Below are 27,431 nucleotides of genomic sequence, written 5' to 3' on the forward strand. Positions count from 1 at the left end.
TAGTATCAAAATACATTATATGGTTTTAAAATAAAAAAATGGAAACGCGCAATATGCAGTGTTACGATACAAACTTGAGGAAAGGCTACTGATTAGTTAATGCCATTAACGTCTTTTAACATTATAGTCTCTTAATAACCTTACTAGAAGCAAAAACAAAATTTTTATATTCTAATTACGTTTGGACATAGTATGTTGGTCCAACGTATTAATACTAATGAAGATCGAGGAATCGACTTTACACTGAGTGGTTTCAGTGACTTAAATAAACTTATCGTTAAATCAAAAATTAGAAGTAAGTCATTCAGTGCAAATTGTAAATAAAAAATATTGATTTTTTAGTTTCGATTTGACTGTAGCTGTTAAACCTATTGGATTTGACAGTGCCACCGGGTGGAGCGTGAAACATAGACATGGATGTTACAAAGTTAAACAAAAAAGATATTTTTTAGACAAGATTGAAGATTTATAGTCATATCAGCTTTTGTGTATTTAAATAAAAATAGATTAGTGAACCTATAAAATTTTAATGCTTCAAAATGATGATAAATCCAAATTACCTTATTATTACTTTAGGTAGCCATATTTGAATATAATGAAACTGACGCTCAGTCCAAGTTTGCGTCGTCACACTACGGAGCGTTTGTCGTTTCTCACACAATAACCTTCGTTAATTCTATTATTTGCAAAGATTTATAAATGAAAAAGTGTTAACGATCCTATTGTGTGTAACGATGAAAATTTACGACAAGCATACTGAAAAAAAAAATCCTAATATCCCATATATTCCCGCCAAAACAAATATTATGTACAAGTATTAAGGAACGTTTTCTAACATGCAACAACTGTCATCAACGATCTAAGGTATTGCTATGAGGCTGCTATATTTTTTTTACGGCAAAGCACTGTAAATAAGACGTCTTTTCTTTTTTAAAAAAATTTTTACATTAAATATGTATATAACTTTATCCATAGAACAATAATAAAACAAAAAAAGATAAAAAAATTAAAGTGTTATTTATCTCAATAATGTCTTTCATTTATTACAACATTGACAAAATACACAATAACTAGAAACTAACTAACAAGTAACACGTAGGTTTAGGTTTATAATTTATTATATGTAGGTATAATACAAACTTATTATAACTAGATTAGATTTAAAAAATACAAAAAAAAAATACTAATTAAATACTTTTTTCTACAAATATTTATAAATAAATATATCTAATACAAATTAAAATTTAAAAAGCTGCTTTCGTTAAGTCATTTTAAATGATATTCTTAAAATAATTATGTTCTTGTTTTAAAATTAAATTAAGTAAACTTAAGATTTGGTTTGTTTTGCTCGATAGTTGTACTTAGAGATAACTTTGTTTTACAAAGTATACAATACAATACATCACAAAGCAAAGTCGCTTATAACATACAATATTCACTACGTTTCTTACAAAATTTACTTATCGTCTAACCAGTAATAAGTCACATATGTAAATCGTCTTGAAACGTTAAAATTAAAAAACACATTGTATGTTTTACGATTTGTGACTACTTACTTGTTTTATTTAATATTAATCGCATGCTGCTTATCGTTACAAAGTAGCTCTGTTCACTTAAAATATTAAAAATTATGTAATAAAAAAATATGGTGGTTCAGAAACAACACAGTATAAATAAAATGCTGTAAAGGATTAAAAAAAATAAAAGTTCATTAAAGACAATTTGTTAATAAAAAAAATATATAAAAGATATAAATATATTATTGCTAAACAATAATCTAACATAAATAATTTATAATAGTAAAAAAATCTGAGTCGACTTTTATCCGCATGTAATGTTGAAGTTTCCGAACTGTTTTTTCCGTTTTCGTTTCCGAACTTTGTCTTGATGTCTATGAATAGAAAGTGAGCACGGAGGTCTGGTTGCCTCTCACGAACAACATGGGCGGGAGGTCGCGACTCATCACCTCTAACCAGGCCATGTACAGCGGAGCTGATACGGAACCCTATAACAAGGATAGCAATTATTATTTACCACGCTAGCATATACATATAAAATCTTAATACACATATCAATTAAACATTAAATTAAAAGAGATTAAAGTTTAAAAAAAAAGAATAATTGACTTCCGAGTATGTTGAGCTTATTAAAAAAGTATATTTCTGCCGTTGTGGCAACAAGAAGGGGTTTATATTTTGTATCTGTTTATTATTCTGTTACGTCAATGTCACAGCACTAGTCGAATTTGAAAGGGTGCGCTGCTTCCTTACTTTTGTTCACATTTTAAATTATTTAAGCGAGCTATATGTGATGTGTGGACGTTACCTTTCTAGGCATGGGTAGGGACATCACAACCAGCTGGGCGTTCGAGGAGTTCGCGAGGAGGAGCTCTCGGAGTCGCAGTTGACGGTGGGTCTTCTCACACAGGGTTGCTAGCTCCGACTGAGCGATACTGCACTCTACAATATAAATGTTTAGGTGTTCTTCAGGGATCGTATAGAAGCGGTTTATTATCTGACGCTCCGTCCTGATGTTGTTATTGAAGTAGGATTTTTAACTAACGTCATATTGATCATATTAAATGAGAACGCATTTTGTCTACAGCTTCTTTATATCAAAAGCAGCAGAGATAGGTGTACCGCAGAGACTCAATAACGGACGTCGGACAGTCACTAATAGTGACTCACTATTGATTACAAAAATCAAATTATCATTAGTTACTTGATTAGAAATAAATTGTACCAATTTTAAAACTATAGGGAATATATAATATAAAAAATATATGGAGACGGGACGCATACGGTGTTCAAAAGTTTTTTTATTGTTTTTTGTTTCATAATGCAGACGGGGTCGCGTGTAACAGCTAGTTAGTATTAGTACGAAAAAAGATGTAAAACAACAAACAGGCAAGACTTTGGCAATAAAATTAAGAGCACATATATTTATTATTGAAAGCGTCCGCGATAGGCGTGAGTGAATTGTGGGACTACACCCGACAAAATAATGTGCAGCGTATAACTACATATATGTGCGTGAAGAATCCTCATCAAATTAATACTTTGTTATTAATTCATTATATTCTTACCTCCTTTGCCGTCTGTGAAACCTTTTATGATTTCTTCAAAGAGTTTCTTGGTTTCCGCCTGCGGAGGTTCCATGATGTCCTGCACCATGGTCAGCGACGAGTAGTCTATACGGAACTTCGCTAACAGATTGGCCATACTGCAATTAAATATAAAAAATATTCTTTAATATTTCTTTGTATAGTTTTTCTGCTAATCTTTTGTTTCTTTATTCGTTATTATTATTTTTTGTTTTATTTACATTTATATTATCACTTCCTTGAATCATCTGTATGTTTAAGGACATTAGGGTTATAAGGAAATCATTACGAGATATTTTCTCAATAATGAAGTGCGAACTATTTCAGATATATAACAATAATAATACATTGGCAAGTACTTACTTCCGTTCCTCCAGTTCCATCTCGTGTCTCCTGTTGGCGAGGGCGAAGATCCTCAACTTGCACCTCTGCCACGAGGCTCGCTGGGACACGATGTACGGCAGAAGAATGGTGAGGCCACCGTCATCATACAACCACCACACATCCAAAGTGCCAGACTCCTTTACAAACATACAAAGTATTACTTTCAATTATGAAAATATAAACATTAAATTTTTTTGGGAACGACATGCCCCAAAAATAGTCGATTCATAATTTTTTTTCTTGGATGCTAAATTACCTGAAAATTATTACATCAGAAAAAAAAATTGTCCATAAAATTGTTTTTCGATTGAACGACTCGAAGTAGGGAATAAATTCAAACACATTAATATGTAATATTAATAACACTAAGATCTCACACCTTCAAAGATTTTTGTTTAAATAAATACCATTCTTGTACATGTCATTTCCCATGATTGTGCTAATGATTAATGAAGTTTCTCCTCATTCCTGTCAACTCACCTGCTTCCTCTTGAACAACGTCATCTGTGACAACTGTTCCATGGACACTTCCACGCCAGACGATGACTTGTAAATGATTTGTCGCTGAATGTCAAATAGTTTCTTGTCCTTCTTCTTTTCCTTGCTGTCACTTTTCTCTGATATCGTGAATGAACGCGATGTTGTCAGTGTCAATAGGTCTGTAACAAAATACATATGCATATTCCTTTTGTCTCTGGAAATCTATTGTAATGACTGGTTCTTGAGATTGAATTATATCTTGTCTGCCCGTGATCACGGCTACTGCAAAGTAACTCGTAGTAATCGGAAAATATTCGTTTTATATAATTTAATACTTGCGAATGTCTTAGAACTCATTAAATTATAGTTCAGTTTGAGTGTTAGATTTTCTTTATTTATTTTTAACTGATACTCACTAAGATTATGTCTGCTGGAAGGTTGGGATCCAGTGGTTGCCGTCGATCGTATATCGAGATCTGAGTCCGCGTGCATTATCTGGGCTTGTGGTCTCTTTATCCTGAGGTCTCCGCTTCCACTGGAGGTGGCGGTGAGAGCGGCTCCCTCTCCCTGTCCCTCCCCTGGTGCCTCCCCCTGACCCTCTACAGCACTGTAGTCCAAGCCGCCGGCAACTCGCACTATGGCCACCGCGAGGCGCGTCTCAAATGCAGTACTGTTAAAATAAGCAACTTAAGACGAGAGTTCTTTGAGAAGAAATAAAAATCAAAAATAATTACAATCTAAAAACCTTGTTAACGTATTAGATTTATCAATGGATATTACGTACTGTAGAACATTGAAGTAAGACTCTAAATCAGCGGCCGGCGCGGTGGCCCAGTCGGCTTTGTATCCCATGAGCAGCACGTTGGGGGCGAGTCTCCCGACGCCCGCCGCTTGCATCAAGGCTCTCGCACCGGACTCGAAGCTGAACCCGTTCACAGAGGCACAGAACGCGCGGACCTTCCGTCCCCTCAACCACTCGTCACCAGTCCGCGAGCGATGTACACGCTCTTTGTAGCTTAACTTTTTCTACATACACAATATTACGACCACATTAATAATTTTGATTTTAAAAGAAACTAATATTTTGCGGATTACTATAAATTAGTTTCATTTCAATGAATACTCGCGAAAGTCTTAGACCTCATTATATGGTGATTTTTTTAACGAAACGATTTTAACTCAAATGGTTTTCTTTAAGAATTCTAGTTTTCAGTCAAAGTCCGTCTGATGTAATATTCGTAGCAAACAGTGAAAAGATAATGAGTGTATCTGTAAAGGTTATAATATTTTATGCATCCTATACACCCAGTTAGGTCAAATGTCTTATAGTTAACAATAAAAGGGCTTATAAATCCTTTTCCTTTTTTTAACTTTCATAACGTTTAGAGAAGGTATTACGCTATGAAACAATAAAATAAAATAAACTACTTATGTATGTAATTATGAGAATTGGTTCGTCTTATCAAATAAATAGTAGATATAATTATATGGTTATTAGAAGTGGTGTATTTAGAACTAAGTTTTGTATTATAGTAATTGCAGTGATGATTTGAAGAGGTTTTTTCTTTTTGTCTTTGTGAAAAAAACTTCAAGAAATTACACTGAAATACATTCTATCACGAACACTCATCATCCATTACTTTAAATGTCACTTCAAATATTATTCTTATACAAGCATATCAAGAAAATATGATTACAAGTTAATTTAACTAAGTTACATTGTTTAATGAACTAACAGGCAAATTTATTTTATGTAACGAATTTATAGCCTTTAAAGATTCTCAATAATTACGTCTTCTATTATGGAGAATAAAGCGAAAAAAACCCTATACTTGTGACTTCGACAAAGCGAAATCCAAGCCCCTATTGAAACAAAACGACAAAGCGTCAGTTCAGTTAGTAAACTCTCATAACGTGTTCATTGATTCTATTCCAGATAGTTTGATATTTGCTTCCATAAAACCGGTCAGCTTTCAAACAAAACTATATTTACCTGCGATATGTCACCAATCATCATGAGCGAGCCAGATTTTGTGATGAGATTACCGAGGTCGACTAAAGCTGGTCTATCAGAAGGTCTCCCAGCCAGAACTAATAGCTGTGGCCAGTAGTTCTTGACATGTTCACCAGTCCGTGCCAGGTTATGGGCGCTGGATAACGCTGTTTTGTACATTTGAGCTTGCGTGCTACTGCCCCAATTAACGTCTAAAAGAATTTAATTCAATATGTCAAGATAATAGCGTTAAATATAGTATTTTTTTAATTGACTCTATCAATTCCACGGGAACTTCATATTTTTCTAACACCATCACGAAAATCATTATTAGATAAATCGTAAAATATGTAATTAATACAGATTTATGTGTTCGCAAGATTTGTGTCATATCCTGCACTTTGGAGGTACATTAATAGAATCGTATCGAAGCTTAACGGCCACAACATGTTTCCACGAAACGTTAACAAGTGCCCGTTATTACGTAATACTCGGAAAATAGAAAACACCAAAATGGCGTAATAATTCATCCGGCCACAGATTTAGCGGCTTCAATGCACTAAAGAGCTATTTCTGTAGCTAAGAGTTCTGATATATCAGCCACGGTATTAAATCTACCGTTTACGCGTTCTTGTGTGTGTTTAAGATCAGTAGATCAAATATTTAAGAGTTATTTTTATTGTTTGCTACCAAACGTTGCATTAACCTCATTTTCTATTACAAATTATAATACCAAACAGTACTCAATAAAAACAACGCAAAGATATTTCATTAACTTTTTGACAATTTTTTTTTAATGTGACGAAATTTTCTGTATTTATTTGAACTGACTACAAAATTCTATTAACATCAATTTGCTTAAATTTTAAATATAATTTTACCAACGTTTAGAATGAATCAGTACTCAATGTACTCGTGTGTAAACGGGAGGCGCTAATGTGAGATCAATTTACATTTTAAAATCATAATCAGAACGACAAATGACAGATAATTATATAGTCTTTATATATTAATATCATTGTTACATAAAGTTATTTATAACAAATATTTGATTTGTTGTCTGTGAATGTTATTTTTTGATGTTCGTTAGTCGTGTTGGAATTTTTCTGTTGTTTTCCTAAAGGTTTAGTAATATTTTTGTTTCTTTTTATTCCGGTTAGATTTAAACGCGTAAAATAGACGAACGAGAAAGTCCATTACACACTTACCGGGTTTCCGATAGTGTACTATGAGGTACAGAGTGAAGAATACAGCGAATGTGACGAGGGACATAATCCAACTTATGAGAAACATGATGGCTACACACATTAGGAAACCGCTCATTGATAACCACACGTTGTAGTACTGAAAATATAACACATTAAAATAAACAAAAAATAATTTTCATTTAACGGGAAATATGAAGAATTTGGTGTAAGTTGTGACGTGTTACCCGGAATGTAGGCCGCCAGCCCAGGGGGCGCACCAGGGCCGCGTGGAAGGTGCAGAAATTGATGAGAGCATATGACGCCAAGTAGAAGTTGGATATAAGAGGAGCGATCGTATTGAGATCAGCTGTAAGTATTATACTGTCATGTAACGTATTAAAAAAAACATTTTATATTTCATTAGTGATTAGTAAAATGACATGACAAGCTATTTATATTAAGTTTAATTAATGTTAAAGATCAAACAAATTTCTCGGATACTACGTTTTTTTATTATATTCTATGTCTATATGATCCGGATTTTTCGGTTGCTTTATAGCGAAGTGATCAGTGGCAGACGAGATGAAAGTTTCATGTAGGTATAAATTAGTAAAAAACGCCAAAATCTTAGATATCATTGATTTTAAGGACCTACTTCTCAGTCCTCAGTTCATTTTTATTTCTTTACAGTATTTCGTTTTAAAAGCCATTAAATATATAACTGTGAACCAAATATATAAACAAAAAATCTATAATTTTACTCAAACTTTACCTCTAATAAAAAGCTTACTTTTTAAAATAATTTTTTAACAGTCTGTATATATCACGAAGTACATTACTCAAGCGATTACATCCATGAAACATTATTGGATACATTATAACTGATACTCCATTTATGCAAAAAACAAGTCCATTAACTAATTACCTATAAGCAAGAACATCAGTGATACGATGAAAGTAAGCACGTATCCTCTGTAAGGCTCTCCGTGTTTGCCGTAAGGCTTAGAGAAGAATATCAGTCCGGGGTAGATGCGGTCGACTCCGAGCGCTTGGATCAGTCGAGGGACTGATAGAAGGTTTGTCAGAGCGGTCGATAAAGTCGCCGCCCAGCAACCACCGTAAATAAGAGGTCCCCAGGCTGACATCAATTGCATCACCTGTATGATAATAAATTTACCAAAACAACAATATTTATATATCTTAATAAAAAGCAATACATATTTAGCATCTTATTGCTTACGGAATAACTATTGTGGAGGCCATAACCGCAGCCGTGTAAGCTATTTACGCAATTCGATATCCCGGTGTAGTTGACAACAGTTCCATTGGCCATGATGAGATCGGAGACGTTCCCTGACGCGTCCCTCAGGGCTCCGCCACCAGAAAACAACACCATGAGCGCGTAACTCACCATGGATATTAGTAGCGCCAGAAGCGTGCCTTTGGGAATCGCGGAAGCTGGATCCTACACAGAAAGATAATGATTGCTCTCGGATCCCAGGTGGCAGGTCAACCAGGTCTTGACAAAAAAGTATACCAACTTGCTAACAGTTGACAACTGGATCAATACAATGATATCTACTTCGATTGATTATTGTGTAGTCACTATAGTTATTTTAAGACGAATTTGTCTCATTGTCTCATTATTTTCAATCTGCGGCAATGTCAACTTGAATATGAAGTTTTAATTCTGACGATTTATAAATATTTATCAACTACGTTTTCTCTACAACAAATTTTCTTTGCAACTAAACCTTCAGTACTTTTAAATCTGTCCTGTATCTCCTAGCACTTTATATCTCAAAAAACCGACAAAACAGTGTCAGTAGCGACTAACGAGTCGTACATCAATTTAAAGCCTTCTCTTCATATGAGATCACAGTCAGAGTGACTACTTTTATTTCTCTCGCTATCCTCAACGAGGTCAGACAAACGTTTCATATTAGAACAGACATGATTGACTATTATATTCGATAAAACTTGTACGCGAAATAAATAATTCGGAAGGTCAATCATTTTGACACTTATTTTGCGAGCTTCATTCAATTTACTCTCGTTTGGGACTCATCGATCGTCACGGCGTTCATAAGTTTGTTATCTCCGCGTAACACGATCGTTAAAAACGTATTCAGCGTGGAACGTTATTTAAAGCTGACAATAAAAATACTTAAAATCACGATGGTCACCCGTGTAGAACTGTTATAATAATAATTGTTGTATTATTATAAACTTTGTATATAACGCAATTCAGCATATATATATCACATATAACATGTATATATAAGGCACGTGTATCTCATATGTACCTAATATGTTATTGATTAACTCAATTTTAGTCAATCATCTAATTAAACAAACAATTTTATTGTTATCGGAATCGTACGACGCTCGTGTTAGAAAAAACCCACTGTTTCGTGTACAGTTCATGAGTCATATATTTATTTTGTTTTTATTTATATACTCTTTTTAGTTATAAATCGTTATATATCTTTGTGTATTTTTATAAATATATAAAATTACTTCTATTCAAATCGTTCCTTTTTCTGCTTACGTTAGTTTTGAAATTAAATACTTTTTACGTAGTGGCCATCGACCCATGAATTAATCTAAATTTCTCACTAAAGCGACGTCATTTACAACTGATATGATGATAGTTCGTAACATGACTCAGAGGGTGGTAATTGAATGAATTCCATACACTTTTCCAAATAACCGGAAATTTTCCTTGTTACATAAAGTGATAGCCATAGATTAATTTAACAGTGTCCGTTGTTTCATAGAATGTTCGTAATGTACATTCAAATAACTTCTGTATTTAAGGACGTTGTACGTTAAATAAAATGTAATAACCGTTCGATGCTTACAGTGACCTAGTTCTGCGTTTAAACAAATATTGACAAACTCGCCCCGATTAATTGAAACCGGGACGTGGTGAATGCTTTCAACAATCATATGTACAAAGATGGAGGGAATAATTTGTAATTTGGAATAATTAATTTAACTCTTTCTAATATTATAAATGAATATACTCGTTTGATTTGTCGAATAAACGTACAGACAAGAGTTTACCATATATGAGAAATACATATTATCAATTGGCACTTCTAAGTTTTTTTTTTATTCCTACCATGCGAAAGTGTACGAGTATTCTGCGATGATGAGACTAAAGCTGTTTTAATATCACATATAAAACCTAATTGTGTTAGCACGATTTAATATTATCATAACAATTTATTGTAATAATGTACAGAAGTAATTTACAAGATAAATATGAATACATAAATTCTCATTGACGTTAACCGTCACACTAGTGAGTAGTGACAATCCCTACCGCGTCAGTCACAGATGACATGTCCAAACAGATGTCATTTTGCGAATGGATAAAGCATTCATCCAAATTAAAGCGAGTGAATTACAGAATTTAGTTAAATAAATTGAAAGGAATAAAAGATATTACAATCAATTTATATGACTTGAATTTCTTTTTAATTATTTGTCTATAGTTTTATTTCTATGTTAAGATTCAGCTTACCTTCAAATCTCCGGAGATGTTAGCACCGGCCTGGATACCGGTGACGGAAGGAAAGAATATTGCGAAGACGCTAAAGAAGTCCTGGTGAAGACCCTCACTGAACCGAAAGTCTGAATTGAAGTTCTCCGAGAGGGTTGTCGCTGATAATTGATTAAAAAAAACTTGTACCTAACTGGTATAACTAAGTTTATAAAATACATTCTTGAATTAATTTATTCTTTTTCAATGATTATTAAATTATTGTATTGTGAGAATTCAAACACTACGTGTTTGTAATTATATCAATGAAACGGGTTACACTTTTATTAATTTTTTAAATTATTTATTTATTGCTTCTCACCTGACAACCCTACGAAGCCGTGAGCAACATCGCTCGCGTCATTGGGGCCCATCAGAGTCCCTACTATGAAGTCCACCATCGCTCCAACAATAATGGCGATCAGAAAATTCTAAAAACAACATATTATTTACAGAACTTACTCTCTAGAATACAAATTATTACTTTGTTTAACAACTGTTCAGTTCTCAAAATGGGAAATAAAGTCGCGTAGAAAGGTTTTTCAAATAATACAATCATTACAACATTATTTTGACCGTGTAAAAAATTTATATTTGGTTATTGATGTAATTTTACTGAGTGAATCTAAATGTTCACGAATAATTTCGAAATTATACTTTTTTTTTAAATTTTAATCGATTTTCGGTTTCAGAGACGAATTTTCCATTTTATATTTAAATTAAAACCGATTTTATAATGAAATACTTTGTTTACCACTACATTTTGTTTATCGTTAATAACTTATTTGAAAATGACTGTTTCATAATTCCTATATAATTAATATAAGTTGCTATCTAGAAATTAAATTACTTATAGATTAATGTCCTACATTATTTTGTTTTTTTTTTCTTCATGTATGTAGGTATGTATTAAAAATTTTCATAAAACAGTTGTTTGTTCTAGACTAATAAAATTCGATACTCTACTTTATTTCCCGAAATCACGTCACGATAAAAAATTATAGTCATAATGTAATCGCGGGAGATAAAAAATATATTTAAATATGTTAGTAGGTGTTATTATTATTATTACGAGTTGTCGTGTCATTTTCTAGGGCAGGCTCGAATTACAGACTATTAAATATAATACTCTTGACTTTATCATAAACACATTAAAAAATAACTTGTGTTTAACCATTAGATATAAAATACTCTGTCATGTCTTTCCAAATGCGAATAAATATTAAAAACATCTTTGTCCAGCAAACACAACATAAATTTATAATGATAGCTTTAAACGACAAGCATTAACTTTTAGTATATATATTTCAATGAACAAAATATTATTCGATTAAAAGGATATATAACCTTATTTGTCCAAAAATGTAAACTATAATTCTGTATATCTTATACCTGTGCCTTACTTTCCCAGTCCATGCCGACTGCGCAGATTATACACATCACAACCAACGCTACAGCCCCAACTATTCTGACATCATTGACTCCATTGTCAATAATTTTGACCCCCTGTATTCTGAGCAGGTCGTTGAGAGAGTCGCAGAATCCTATTGTGTTCATGCTCGCAGCTACTGCATTGGCGAACGCGAATATAATGCCAACAGAGGCACCGAATTCAGGACCCAAAGATCTTGATATAATATAGTATATACCACCTAACAATAATAAAAAAATATGTGAAGTTAAACCATACGTAAAGATAACCGTCTGATCTTTTTTTTTATTTGACACTAAAGATATTCGTAATTTTTTTATTTTGCTAATTCATTTTAAACTTCATCTAAGTAATAACTTGACCTAACTTTATTTTACCTTTACGTGACAAGGACAAAAATAATAAGTAATAATCTTTAACGTCTCCATATTGGCAGAACAGTAAGACTTTTTTGTAAGTGTAAACTCCTTGCTACAAACCTCCTTTCACCTCCCCGTTGGTGCATATGGCGCTCATGGAGAGGGTGGTTATGACGCACACGATCGCTGATATGGCGATGATTATAAGGGTGAGGCCAATACCAGCCTGCGACACCACCCACGATATACGCAGAAACAACATAACACCCCAGATGTTCAGCAGGCATGGTATCAACACGCCCTGGAACACTTGCACACTTAATATTATAAATAATTTATATAAATATCTAATATTTCTGACGTCTTACTTGAATCCATCCTAATTTGATCCCGTGTGCCGGCGTCGGTGATTTTGTTTCCCTTTGACATTGTTTCTCGTCCTGAAACAAAACGGTTGCGTATTTTATGTAACAAATGTACCAATGAATCGATCAACCAATAAATGACGTCAACGTAACAACAAAGTAGAAAATTCAGATAATATTTCTACAAAGAACAGGATAATGTCTGAGACCAGCTTGAGACAGCAGAAAATAGTAACAAAAAAAAAATATTTTTTCACAAAATCAAACATAAAACTACTCAAATATTTTAAAGAATATTTATTAATATTTTCTTTAAACACTTGTGTCTATAAATATAATATTTTTAAATACTTTCTTGTGGATCTTTTCATTTTCATTTCCAAGAAGAAAATATATAATAACAGATCATCTTTATTACACATGCTAGAATTTAGTACATTAAATAATAGTAAACTATCGCTTTGACTAAATGTGGATTTCAATAAAACTAACTACGTTAAACATAATTTTTAATGATGAATTCTTTTGATATCCTTGACGGAGAAATAATAATGATACAGTCGACATTAACAATTTGATTATTCTGTCACTGAGGAAGGTCAGTTGCAATGAATACCAACTGTTGTCTTCATACAGCATGAGACAATTGTAACCAGACGATCATAAACGCGAAACGAACGAGGAAATCAGTCATGGACACAGCATTAAAGGAAAATTATAAAATGTTACGCTGACGCTCAGACGAAGAAACAAAACTGTTTAAAATACATATATATAAAGTATATCTCATACAACGATAACGATTTTCATACGTTCACAGTTTAAAATTAAAAAGTGCTTAGCATTGTATTTCATTGGTAGGTAGATACAGAAATGTTCCCGTCAATTAAGTTTTATAAAGCATATGAAATCGTATTGTAAAATGCACCCAACGTATTGTCAAACGTCAACAGTGCGTTGGAATGACACTTAACATAAATTATTTTATAATTTATTTATATGATTTACATAAAATATATATTAAAAAAAAAATACATAAAAACGAGGTTCGTATAAAACTATTTTATGCTGAATGATTAATAAAACCGCGAAATCCGAAATTTCAATGTCATTCTTACTAACGCAATTTTATTTCACATTTATATGAATTATGGACGAGGATCTTTAAATGTGTTGCGTGTTACAATGTTATACGGATTTCATAAAACATTATAATTTGCTTTACCCATATTTAGGGCCGAGAAGGTTGTCGCTGAACACAACAATGACAGTGTTAAACTATTGCTGTAGTGTCAAAAACATGTCCAAAATAAGACGCCTAACGTGTACTTGACAATATAATGTTGAATTTATTGTGTAATTCGATATTTGTTTTAAAAGAAATCATTAATGTCATATTATTTTATATTTACAAAGACACTTTATTGAATTATTACAATGAAATGAAAATTTTAGAACAGAGGAATATACCAATGTATGTCTAAATAGTTTTCAGTTTATCTCAAAATTAGTTCACGTTATCTTTATATAAATTATCTTTAAAATATTTATTTTTTTCAAAACAGATTTAATATTTTTAACTTCATATCAATGCAGAGTGTTTATTAATTATGTTATGTCCATCCCCCACTCGTGATAACAAGGGCTCTTAGACAGGTCCTACTCGTGGCCAGTAGGATGGCCTGTTAGTTCCGACAATAACTGGTTAGAAGCGAACACGGTCGCCTCACCAGCTATCGAATTACGTCATCTCGTTGTTTCTAACTATTTATTGAATGGAAAATATTACACAGTTTATATTTTTTATATTTCAGTATAGTCACATTTTCAGTATATTGGATTTAGTACACCTAAAAAATTAATTTGTATTTAATCTGTGACTTTTTTCAGTCCTATGAAAATAATGAAGGCGATAAATGTTATAATCTGTATGTAAATCATTACAGCATATTAAATTTTAATTCAAACTTATCAATTAAGCTCATAATTCGAATTTATATTTGGAAATAAATGAATAAATTTATATTTGGAGACTTTTTTCGTCAATTCATATATTTTTAATTTATTGTGCTGAATATAATTTTGAGAGTGACATAACATTTGTGCCGTCATATTTTTTTTATGTCATAAAAAAATTAAAATCTCAAAATAATACTGAAATTGTACATAACGACATTTTAAGTGCTTTGTAGTGTCATACGACCGTGCCCTAATGGGATGATTTTTCGGTGCAAACGGGGCATCGGTTGTAGTAAACAATTAAAATAATGGCAGTCATTAGTTTAAAATTATCGCACAAGGAATTAAATATGAAATGCGAGTGTTATGTTTAATTTGATAGAAGATTCATGACTTGTTGCGTAATGAAATAAACAGTAATCTGTGGCTTATCTCCTCTTGTTTATAATGATATACTGACATATATTTTTCCTTGCTTTACGGAATAATTAGAAAACTAAGATAAGTTTACAAATGTTAATAAAATATAAAAACAGCGTCTTTATATACTAATGTTAAAAAAGGTAATATTTGTTTTAAAAAAATGGGCTCTGCCTTTTCCTTATATTGTCCTATATTAGCAATAAGTTGGTCAGGGACATGTTATTTACTTCACAAAATTTACATTTATGATATTTTTAATCTGACATCGAGTAAAGACTTACCTCTTCGGTTATCAGATGATCTCCATGTAGTTCCCCCAAGCTTGGTCTCTTTAGAGCTCGCTTGGAGTTCCTATAGTTCTCCATTCTTGGTAAGGCTTCTCGTGTGAGCTGAGCCAACGATCGCTTTCTCCTCCAGCCTGCATCGTGTAGCCATGTATCAGACTGTGAGTTGGGATCCCCTCGTTCCACCGTCTCCAAAGAGGTCCGTAGCGGCCTCCCAATAATACTGGCACCCATGTGAATTCCATTCTTTTTACATTCCGACTCAACTGTCGAAACTGTGAACCTATAAGATAGAGGTTTATTAGCAATAACAATGACAGACAATCACATTTCAGTCGAAAAAAAAAATCTGTAAATGGAATGAATTGCGTGTAGATTTAGTTATATATAAAATTTGTTTGGTTGAAAGTCATGAAGAGATTTTATTATACATATTTTCATTAACTTAATTAATACACTTTTGTTACCTGTTGTCCGACATGTTTCGGTTGTCAATGAACTATGATGCTATATTTTTATGTTTTTTAATAACACCTATCATAGTACAAGTGAACCTTAATACTCTTATCGACCAGAACATAATTCTTTGGCTGGAATCTGAAAAAAGAAATCGAGAATATAAATCCAGCGTTTTAAATTCATACGTACTAAGAGGTTAATTACAATTTACAAACGTATTGTATTGTTTTCTTTATCAAATACGATCAAGGATTTGAACAATTTACTTATCATAATTAAATTGTCTAGAACCCATACATTACAGATAGCTATGGCTTGAATTCCAACGTGTAGTACTTGGTTAGTAATATTGATAATAAGAACAATATTTTCGGATTTACTACGCTTTTTTTTGCTTTGCAGCAATCGAAACGTCGGGAGCATGTAGTTTAAAAGAAAAACAAACGAGTAGTAAATCCGATAATATTAGTTTTATATAAATCAACACTCGTGGAACTCTCAGACCTCATTAGTATTTAGTACCTTAGTCCTAGTCTCGGTACGTGCTGACTGCTGCAGCGGAGTATGTTAAACTATTGTCGTTACTTGTTATTATTATAATATATACAGTTTGAAAGAACGAAGATTTAAAGCCCAGAATAATGGTTTAATATGAATTTAAAATACGTTTGTACATACATTTTACTTACTATCTCATAAAAAAATACATTTAAAACCAAATAAATATAATTATAATTTAATGGAATTTTATGAAAGTATTTTGTTTATCTTTTCGATTAAACACGATTGTCTAACGTAAACAATACAGTTTTAGCGAGCCCATTTAAAGACGGAGTTTTAAGCGGAATAAAGATCATTAAAAAAATATTTATAATTGTAATATGAAGAATCATTTACACGAGTTAACCTGTGGTTAAGAACTAGTGATCAGTAACCACAAAAGATTAATATTATAATTCTGATATAAGCGTTTGGCTTCCCTTTTTTTAGAAAATGGCGCTCTAGATTTATAAACTAGGAATTTTATAGTCTCTCTAACAGCTCATTGTTAACGAGGGATTGTTTTAACCAATTAATGAAATTTCCTCGTACGACTTAAATTTTAATTACACACATAATACGTTGTAGCAGATACGAGTAGATCGCTCGTGAAGCCATGGAAAAAACAAATAATGTCAATCAAATAGTGTTAAAACATGCCCGCTGTGAAACTAAACGTTAAATAGTTTTTAATTGTTTTTGTATTTTTTTTTATTATTATTATATCTTATGTTTAGCACATTAAGACAAGTGGGATATTAATTTTTGTGTGATGCGATAAAAGTAGTTTTAAACAACGGCGACACGGAAAAAACAATTCATCTTTGTAGTTTTTTAAGTAATTTTTAAGATTGTGAAAGTCAAAGGAACGAAGAATAGTTTTTATATGACACTAACTAGTGATTGGAATTTTAACAAGTGATAATTTAATAAAATAGTAGAATAACCGACTTCTATATATATATAAGTAGGTGAACACAAAGTTGTATTTATGTCTTATGAAACTAAACCTGAATAAGACAATCTGTTATGTTTCTTTAACAAAATGTTCCAGTTTGTCTTTACCTAATATAAAAACCTGATGTAATGTATACATCGATAAACTAAGCGAAATATAGAAATGTCCTGGAACTAGCTAGTAGTTTCATATTCCTTACACTTAGTCTATGTAACATTGTCACACGATAGACGGGCAGTCAACTGTTTTTCGTTGACAAAACTGTGCGTAGTTTTGTTATTGTAACATAAAAGCAGGTGTTGAATGAGCATAGAGAACAGCTTTATAAGTTGTGTGACGATGAAAACATAGACAAATTATACAGATTTTATATAATGTAGATCATACTAAAAAAATATGACAAAAACAATTCTAAACAAAGCGTTTTAGTACACGTAAAATACAAATGTTTTTGATGGTGTATCATAAACAATATTAAGGTCACCAAAAATCCAAAATCTGTTTCCTTTTATTCGCGAGGTCATCAGATATGAAAAGGTGAACTGGTGCTTCTGGAAACGGAAATGGAACTAAGACCTTTAACTCGTCAAATTAGAATTTGTACTCTCCATTTGTAACAGGTTTATCATCATAGAAATTAAAATTTAATAACTTCTTAATTATACTACTGATTTGTCTAATGTATTCTAAACTCAGCTTTTAAATGTTAAAGTAACTATTGCAGCTTCATATTCAGTCCAGTGTAACTCTCTTTCCATAAATATTTCTTCCCTAAGCAGTCGATATATGATTTTTTATATTCTATTGGAAATCTTTTCCTATTCTATAAACTGTTACCGACCGAGATTTATACTTACAACTGCCTAGTGATTTGCATAGCCGACCTAAAAATCGATCTCGTCAAGGTTATTTATTTTAAAATATGCGAAACTATAACATATAACTATTTATTAACTATAAGAAATGAGATGGTCTAAATACAATTAAAAGCTAATCTGAATATAACTGACAATGTTAATGACAATCATATGAATAATAATAAAAATTCACATTCACAAAATATTCCACGATTCCAGTGCGAATGAAGCCATAGATAGCATAAATTAAAAAAAATAAACAAGATTGTCTAACCGTATATCTTCTCTTTCAAAATCGTTGCTAATTTTTGCACAATAATTTTGAAAAAAAAATCAGTTGCACGTATTAAATGATTTTATATGACGACATCTAACATCCGTCCCAAAAAAACAATATTTTCATCAAAGTATTGCATGTATATAAAATCCCCTACAAATTTATTTTAAGCAATTAAAACTATCACATCACATTTATCATACCTGATAAAAACAACAAAATAGAATATGTTTGATAGAAAAGTCTGAAAAAACTTTCGTTAATTACCAGATTATCCCTAGATTTAAGATATATATAAAAAATTTGTTTGAATGGTACAATCAACATATCACAGACATACTCTCATATCAACGACTGGTCAGAGGGAGGCTTGTGTTGAACAGGCTTCGACACCGGCGAGATCTGGTTTTATCTGGAGACAGTGCGTCATTACCACGTGACCCAGAGCGAGGCGAGCTCTGTGTTCGTTAAGCCAAAGCTTTAAAACCTGATGCCACGCCATTATTATATATCTAATGATCCGAGCTGGTTTATTTACATACACAAAACGTACACCAAGTTACAGGGTAACGTTATTTTTGTTGGTCTATCGGTTCTTCAAGGAGTCGTTTATTTTTTTATTAAAAGATAGATGCTGCTAATTTTTTAAACACACATAGTGTAAATATTACTTTACATTCAAGGTTTCCACTAACAGTGGCATTATTTGTGAGCCATCAAAAGTTGACAAAACTAATATTTATACGCCAAGGTATATACGCTGAACGTACCAGCATCTAACGCGTACCTTCGAGGATTTTCTAGTCATGTCATAATTTGAATGGTTAGTACAACAGATAACAAACTACTGTTTTCTTCGAACGCATATCTATTGAATTGGAATAAAACCTGTTTGCTACACTCATCAACATCTCGCGGACTCCAAACAATGACGTTTATATGCACACGTTAAATGCATTTAGAATTTTGTCTTTATTATTGTCCATTGAAATCTAATGGAAAAATTATTTGAACATTACAATGGCGATTAATGACGTGTATAGGATTTGAGAAATGACATAAATTGTAATGTTGTTTTCACAATTTCCCAGCTTTCCATAATTTATACTGACATATATGGCTAGAGACGTATTTAGTTCTTTAGATATATTATACTTATGTCATAATTCTCCACAGATAATAAATATCTTCATATTAATATTCAGTTAATTCTGTTTGCTGCGTGACGTCCTCTATATAATAGCGAATATTTGAATATTTTCATTATGCAATTAACTATTTTTGTGATGAATATTTTGTTATATAGATATTTTAACGTATATATTTAAATAATTTGTAAGAATATTTGTATTTCAAAATATTTCAATATATGTCACTAACTATTAGCGCTATTTGCTTTAATAAATCTTTCTAACTTAGTTTTTAAATAAAGGTGGAATGATTTAGGTTCATTGCTTAATCATTGTGGTATCATAATAGCAACTGTGTCTCAATCTTTGTTATAAAGATATTGTAGACGTCTAGTGACTACATATTGTTTGTTTAAATAGTATTTGATACACGCATAAACGTAGAAAAAATTTTACGAGTCCTTAATACGGAGCAAAAGCCACCGAACTGGCGAATTGATTTCGTTGATAATATGAAGCATCTAATAATAGATGTGCTATTTCGATGCTATATTTACGTCTGTAAGTTTAGTTTCGTCTAATATTGTAAGCGGGATATTGTCAATTATTCGATTTTTATATCATCCAACAAAATCTGAGAAAATTAACGTTTGTAAAGGATTTTAAGAATACAACTTATTTCTATTCAATGTTAAAAATTTATTGTAAAAATTAACAATTTGTTGAACACGGTTCTTTTGGAGTTATTTTATTCACAACGGATTTGTAGATTAAAGGTATTTTTATGTTGTACGAATTATAATTTTGAATACTGTTTTCAGAAAACACTAAGGAGTTAGTAAAAGAAATTTAGGCGGTTTAAACACAAACTTACAGTACTTTATACGAAACGTAGCTTTGTAAATATAAAAAACTTAAAACTACGGATCACAAACGAAACTGAATAATTTGATTTATGTCTTTTTATATTAGAAATAAAAAAATATATATTTACAATAAAATATACAGAGTTCTCTTTTAAAATTAGAACACCCATCAAACATTCAGAACCGGATTTGCGGATTTCAAAATACTCGTACAATTTGCAAAGTCGACGAAATACGGTCAAATGAAAGTGTTCCATACGAACTCCCGAATATGCTGGCCTTAAGAAAGAAGGAATAAAATCTATAGTAATTTTGAACATAAATAAACAATCGTATTAAACATTAAAGTTAAAAAACAAAACTTGTATGAAAATATTTCATTGAACACTTCTTTATCAATCGATCAATCAGTCAATACAATTTTAAACAAAAAAAATTAAATGAAAGAATATTCATGTTTATATAAATGATTTTGGTATATGAACAGTATTTCTATAGGAAATAACAAACCAGTTAATTGTAAGCGAAGCTGGTGGCAAAAGCTAGTCATATAAATCAATTGAGTAAAACACGATTGGCAACATTTTATTTTTTGCTTATAAACATCTAATGTAAGGTAAATAAGTATTTTTACATGTTAATTATTAGAACGCCACAAAAAAACCATTTAAATTAAAACCGAGATGTTTTTGGTTTTGATTTTATATTATATATAAAATATAAAATTCTCGTGTCATAATGTTCGTTCCCGTACACTTCCGAAACGGCTTGACCGATTCTATTGAAATTTGTGAGCATATTGAGTAGGTCTGAGAATCAGCCAACATCTATTTTTCATACCCCTTAGTGATAAGGGTTGTTCACCCTTAAACTTTTTTTTAATTTTTGAACGATTTTTTGTTTTTATTTTTTTATAATGTTCCATCAAAAAATACAAACAACAATTTTTGTTTTTTTTTTATCACCATCCCCTACTTTTTTATATATATGTAAACACAATACGAGTATATGTTCCATTCGGCTAATATCTTAAATGGCTGAACCGCGTTTAACGGGACTTATTAGCAGGTAGCTGATATATATGAGTAACTTGAAATACTTTTTTTCAAGATCCCAAATGACCATCCCGAAATTATAACGCGCGACTGGGAGGCAGGGCGCATACGGGGCTTTAAAGTTTTGTCATAGTTTCTTATTATTTTCTTACGCAGACGGAGTCGCGGGTAACAGCTAGTTTCTTTATATAATTAAACAGCAAACTTTTCTGTAAAGTCTATAAAAAATAGTGACAAAAATTATACGGTATGCTTAAGGAAACTGGCATTTGGAAACATTTTTTTTAATATAACAATCTAGAAAGCTAATTACACTCATATTATGACCTCATTAACATCAAGTGCTTGGGATCGTTCAAAAGATGTGAATTTGGCATTTGGCAGAAACTTTAAGATCTGTGAGATCTTAGATATTCGAGTTTATAAATTATAATATTATTAGCAATCAAACGGAGTTATTAACAAAATATAAATATTAGAAATGTTCCTTTTATATAGGCATTGCGATTTAGAAAAGGACCATTTAGCATTCTAACAAAACAAAGTTCTCCTCGACTTTCAGTGCTTATTGAGTACCCGCGTCTGAATATGGTCAATCCTTGACAAAAATTTAAAAAAAATAATGACCCATAATCGTTCAATGCATGCAAAACAAACAACAACAATGTTATTTTAAAGTTTCCGAACTGTTGAAAGCTGTTTGCAAATTACGTTAGTCTTTTAGTGCTGTATGCAACCACATTAATAATTTCAACATGAAACTGCGACAGTCCGTGTCAATAAACAGAGGTCTTTTAAATATTTTATTTTCATGTAACGTATATTTATTATAATAAAAAGTAAATCTTTGTAACTACATATATACATTTACGTATACGTCATGATTTTCTGTGAAGACGTAAAGAAAGTATTTCTCAGATCTGATATATCTGTAAATGTAAACAGATATTATTTACGATGTTTCTAAACTGAAGGTCTTTCTTCAAGTCTGAGATCAGAAAGACACATAATTCATAAGTTTAATCTCATATATTTTTATAATTAACCGATTTTATTACTTGTTTCTCAATTTTTTTTATTTACTGAAATTTTAACTCAAAAACTTAATTCCGGAAATAATATTTTCTATATGACCTCTCGAATGTTACATTTAAATTAAACAGCGCTACTAACTAAACAAAAAATTATAATCGGTACTAACTAAACAAAGTAAGTGACAATATATTATTTTAACACTATATAATTTCAAACCAGCAACATTTGACCTATTTGTGAATGGCAATTAACTTGGCAACATCAAAACAGATGTCAAACTAACAACGTGGGTTGGGAGCGGCTCGCAGTTTAATCAAGTAATAGACGTTGATAGAACTTCCCTACATACTCAGAGACGCTAACACAAACTATTGCTGGAAGAGAGCATTGTATTTATAGTTTTTAAAATAAACACTATTTAATTCCTTAGAAGGAAAATGACATGTTTTAGGCAAGAAATTTTCCTGATTTCGTCGGATGACCTTTCGTACTTTGTATAATATAAGTTGAAGTTCCATTTTGCTACAAGGTCAAGGACACTCTAGTTTGATAAATACGAACTTGTTTACGATAAAACCTATTTTTATAATTTACAATAAACATACGAAATGCTTCAGCCGCAGGCGCGATGATTTTTTTAATTTATTATCTATATGACTTGAAGGGATGTAGCACTATATATTTATTTATATTTATAATGGATAATAAATCTTCTCCTCTTATTTCTTCTTTCATAAACAAACACTCGAATAAAATTCTTTAATCTTTACTAATTCTATAATGCCGTGAATGAGGAGTTGTAATATAAATATATAGATAATGTTAATATGCGTTACACATTTTGTGTTTTGATTCACATGAGCCTTTTGTAAATTCATTTGAAGTGTTGCCAGAGTTCAGTTTAGAAGAATATTAGCTAATTTTGTATTACACTTTGATTTAAGGTTTATTAACAAAAATCATTTATCTAAAAACGCCATATTTCAATCGTTAACAGAATTAAAATTCGCGATTACGTTAATTTAATATTAATTTTATTAATATTTACCATACGGAATGTTTTAAAATTGCTTAATTTAAATATTAAACTTATATATAGGAACTTATGTTATTTTAATAACTTAAAAAAAAATCACCTTACATACAGAATATGTGTAAAATTATGACTTGAGAGTGAATTGAGACTCTGTAGGTACCTGAATAGTCTTTGGTATTGGTATATTTTTACTTTATTGTTTTTATATGTCTGACAATCATTCAATACTCTTTTTCTTCGTAACGTGGAGAGGTAAAATTAATATTCAAATGCTCAGGTCTTTGCGAAAAAAACACAAACTTCTGAGTAACGAATGTAATAATAAGCCCATTTTAATATTACAACTAGCAGAGTGTTTACCGATAACGCACATTCAAGAAATTTGACGAAAAGTAATTTAGTATAGAAATGTCAAAGAAACAAAAACCATTAATGTGTTACATTAAAGAATAACTATTTTTAGAGAAATTATGAATGAAAAAACAGTTTTCCAAGAGAAAAATTCTGAGTATGTTTGACAAATCCGCTAATCCGCTAATTTCATTTAAATTTATTTCTCTCACGTCTATCTGAGAATATTTTTTTTGACTACTTTAAATACATTTTTGAAAAACAATTCAAAGAAAAAGAGAATATTTGTTACATTTCCTTTTTACCACAGGTTCAAAGACCTCGTGACATTTTTATTTGATATTCATGAGACATGTTTGTTTCTTAATATAAAAATTAATATGGCTAAAATACCAAATCTCTGTGCAAAATCTTACTTTTAATCTTACTTATATTAGATATATTTTAAAGACTTTGTTAACAGTATACATAATGCAAATATGTTATGTGTGTTTGTAAAATACATTACATTTCGTAGTATAAATGTTATCTACATCTGTTTTACAAGAATTTAAATAAGATAACATCATTGATGATTATAAGGCGTTAAAGGCTTTTTAAGATATTATCGAAGTGATAATCACTCTACTCATATCTGTCAATAAAATATTTATAACTATTGACACCATGCACCCAACGCTTTTTTTAAAATAAAATATATATTTTTTTTATTCACACTATTATTAATTTATATTTATTGAAATTTTTAACACTATTTTCTTAATTTAAATTTATTAAAATTTATTTTCTATTTTTTAGTTCGGTTTTCTATAAAAAGCGTGTTTTTTAAGTTTTTTTTAAACTATTATTTTCCTTTAGTTTTCATTGTAATTTTTCTTTAACCTCATAATAATGTACGTATATTTTTGTTACAATTGTTACCTTCAAAATATATGTATCTGCGATTTCCAAATAGTCAAAACACTAGACTAAGAGCTATCCACTTAAATACAGTTGATAATATATATTGAAGTAATTTATATAGAATTATCTATTATTATATACGCAACTATGTCGACTTCTTTAATGTCTACAATGAAGAAACTTGATAATTTCGTTTAAAATCAGCAGCAAACGGTAAATTTTAAATCATAATTAGTTTAGAGGTTAGTGGAAACGGGTTTATACATTCAGGAAAGATTTTATATGCTAGTAATTGATTGCGACTCCGTCCACGTGAACATCAGAGTTGCTCCCAAACAGTAATGTGAAGACAATAAAATAGTAACCTACGTTGCAGCCGTTTCATCTCAAACAACCTAGATAGGACTGCAGCGCCATCTGACGGGGCGCCATCCAAATGTATACAAAAAAAAATTTAACTTGTCACAGCCGTTCAGGTTGACTTTACTGACATACACACATACAGTAGGATCAACGTTTTATTGTATTTTCGATACAAACTTCATTGAAACAAACAACCACTTAAATGTTTAACTTGTGTCTGAAGTATCCATAAATAATAGTTTTCATAATAGATTATTATCTTTTGGATTCGATTATTTAACAAGTTATTTATTGTATTGTAACATATTTATTCAATTGTAAGACTAGTTTAATAAAAAAATTCAATATATCATACAGCATGTAACACAGGCACATCTTATAAATTAAATAATTTAAGATTTATTTTTATTCCAAGTAACAATGGACGCGAGTATTGTGATGCCGTACTTTAAATACTCTTATCAACTTTATTTGCCATTTTAAACGGTTTTAAAAACGTACTGAAATAAAGTTATTGAAATTATATTAAATATTATTAACTGTTATACAATTAATTTTTATATTTAAACTATTTCGGCATAAAAATATATTAAATTAATTCAGTATTTTAATAACCCTACTATTACTAATTTAAAAAAATTAGAAATGACATCACCATATCTGTAGTACCTTTTTTTTTTAAAAAGCTCATCGTGAAACACGAAGATTCATGGCATAAGGATACTTATAGTCTAAAATGTTTAGATATGTATGTAGTTAATATGGGAAAGCGAAATATTATTCAACTTTGAGAGCTTTAGGCTTCTAAATGACCCATCTCTCCACTGTGCAAATATAAAAATACTCAAATTTTATATTATTGTGAAATATTTTTATAATTTTTTAATCAGTACTAGTCAAAAGATACCAATTTGGTTTGGAATCATAGATGTTTTTTTAATATCGCTTTGTTTATAAGACAGTTAACAAACTAAAACATTGAATTTATTTGTCAGTGTAAATAAATATTAAAAATTTAGAATTGCTTGGAAGGAGATATAAAGATATTTTTGATCACTTATGATTGATAATCAACTATATATACTTTATTATATATATATAATAAAATTTTTGATACATAAATCAATTTTTTTTTTTCCATAAACATATTCCAGATCTGTTAGTATCGAGAATCCTAATAAACAAAACAAAACCTGTTGCTTCCCCACAACATGTTCTGATCTAATCACATAGAAAGTTTCATACTGATTCTTCTACATCTACATTTGATAATTTTTATTTAATTATTTCTTCCGTATTTTAGGAACCAAAGAAACGCAGATGAACACGTAAAAAAATATCAACTCACCTTAATTAAATCGTTCTCGTTCCGGATGAAAAAAATTTAAATCAGCATCAACCACTTAACTTAATATAATCACCGAATTATTTAAATGTTTTATCGTGTTTTTTATTATAGTATGTACTCGTACATCGGAGGCGTCGCGCGACGCGTGCGGTCGTCGGGAGATTCGTACGCTACAAAGTGACGAAGCCTCCACGGCCAATATATAAACACGAGCCCTTAGATCACACAGACCAATAATTTTTAATTACTACAATTACTCATTCTAGTTAGGACGAGATTTCTGCCAGTTTCATCGTTAACGAACGTAAGACGAACTTAAATGTATCAATTTAATTATTATTGTCGTATTTTCGATGCACTCGCCATATTGCTTTCACTTTAATATGTAGATTCTCGAATGGTAAAATACGAGGGTATAAACACATTATCAGGTTGACACTGTATAAGTTATAAATCATATTAATTTTGTATATAACTCTTATCCAAAATTTCCAATTAACATTCAAATGTTTGTATCGTAACTTTAACGTTTTGATCACGAAATAATATTTAAATAGAATATATACATCTTGATGCCGTGCAGTAACTCGTTGGGATTGGGGATTTACCTCTCACTTAGGCTTGCCTTAATAATACTTTAGGGTTTTAAAATTAAAATGGATATAAAAATAAAAACAAGTTGAGGTGACACACAGAGACACACACACACACACACACACACACATATTAATCTC

At 30.9% G+C, this 27,431-nt stretch overlaps 1 protein-coding gene across 1 annotated transcript; it reads right to left on the reverse strand.

Moving 5' to 3' along the window:
• Positions 1-996: 996 nt before the first annotated feature.
• LOC116767922 (bumetanide-sensitive sodium-(potassium)-chloride cotransporter) lies at positions 997-26,880 on the reverse strand. Its single transcript, XM_032658462.2, has 20 exons — positions 26,698-26,880; positions 15,987-16,116; positions 15,517-15,802; positions 12,857-12,928; positions 12,609-12,789; positions 12,090-12,349; positions 11,020-11,128; positions 10,680-10,819; positions 8,388-8,612; positions 8,073-8,304; positions 7,393-7,514; positions 7,169-7,304; positions 5,961-6,172; positions 4,752-4,993; positions 4,384-4,637; positions 3,968-4,146; positions 3,467-3,624; positions 3,086-3,222; positions 2,326-2,459; positions 997-2,005 (listed from the first exon to the last, which is right to left on the reverse strand). Exons 2-20 carry the CDS (start codon positions 15,998-16,000, stop codon positions 1,892-1,894), a joined length of 3,207 nt encoding a protein of 1,068 aa, XP_032514353.1. The 5' UTR covers positions 16,001-16,116; positions 26,698-26,880; the 3' UTR covers positions 997-1,891.
• Positions 26,881-27,431: the final 551 nt, after the last annotated feature.

The sequence above is a fragment of the Danaus plexippus genome, chromosome 19 (genome assembly GCF_018135715.1).
Source record: "Danaus plexippus chromosome 19, MEX_DaPlex, whole genome shotgun sequence".
Classification (NCBI taxonomy): domain Eukaryota; kingdom Metazoa; phylum Arthropoda; class Insecta; order Lepidoptera; family Nymphalidae; genus Danaus; species Danaus plexippus.

Bases quoted from the DNA above. Each gene is read 5' to 3' on its own strand.
- LOC116767922 (XM_032658462.2), bottom strand. The intron at 12,929-15,516 runs GTAAGTCTTTAC...GTTTTGTTTCAG, and splicing joins ATCATCTGATAACCGAAGAG to GACGAGAAACAATGTCAAAG. The intron at 3,223-3,466 runs GTAAGTACTTGC...ATTTAATTGCAG, and splicing joins ATGGAACTGGAGGAACGGAA to TATGGCCAATCTGTTAGCGA.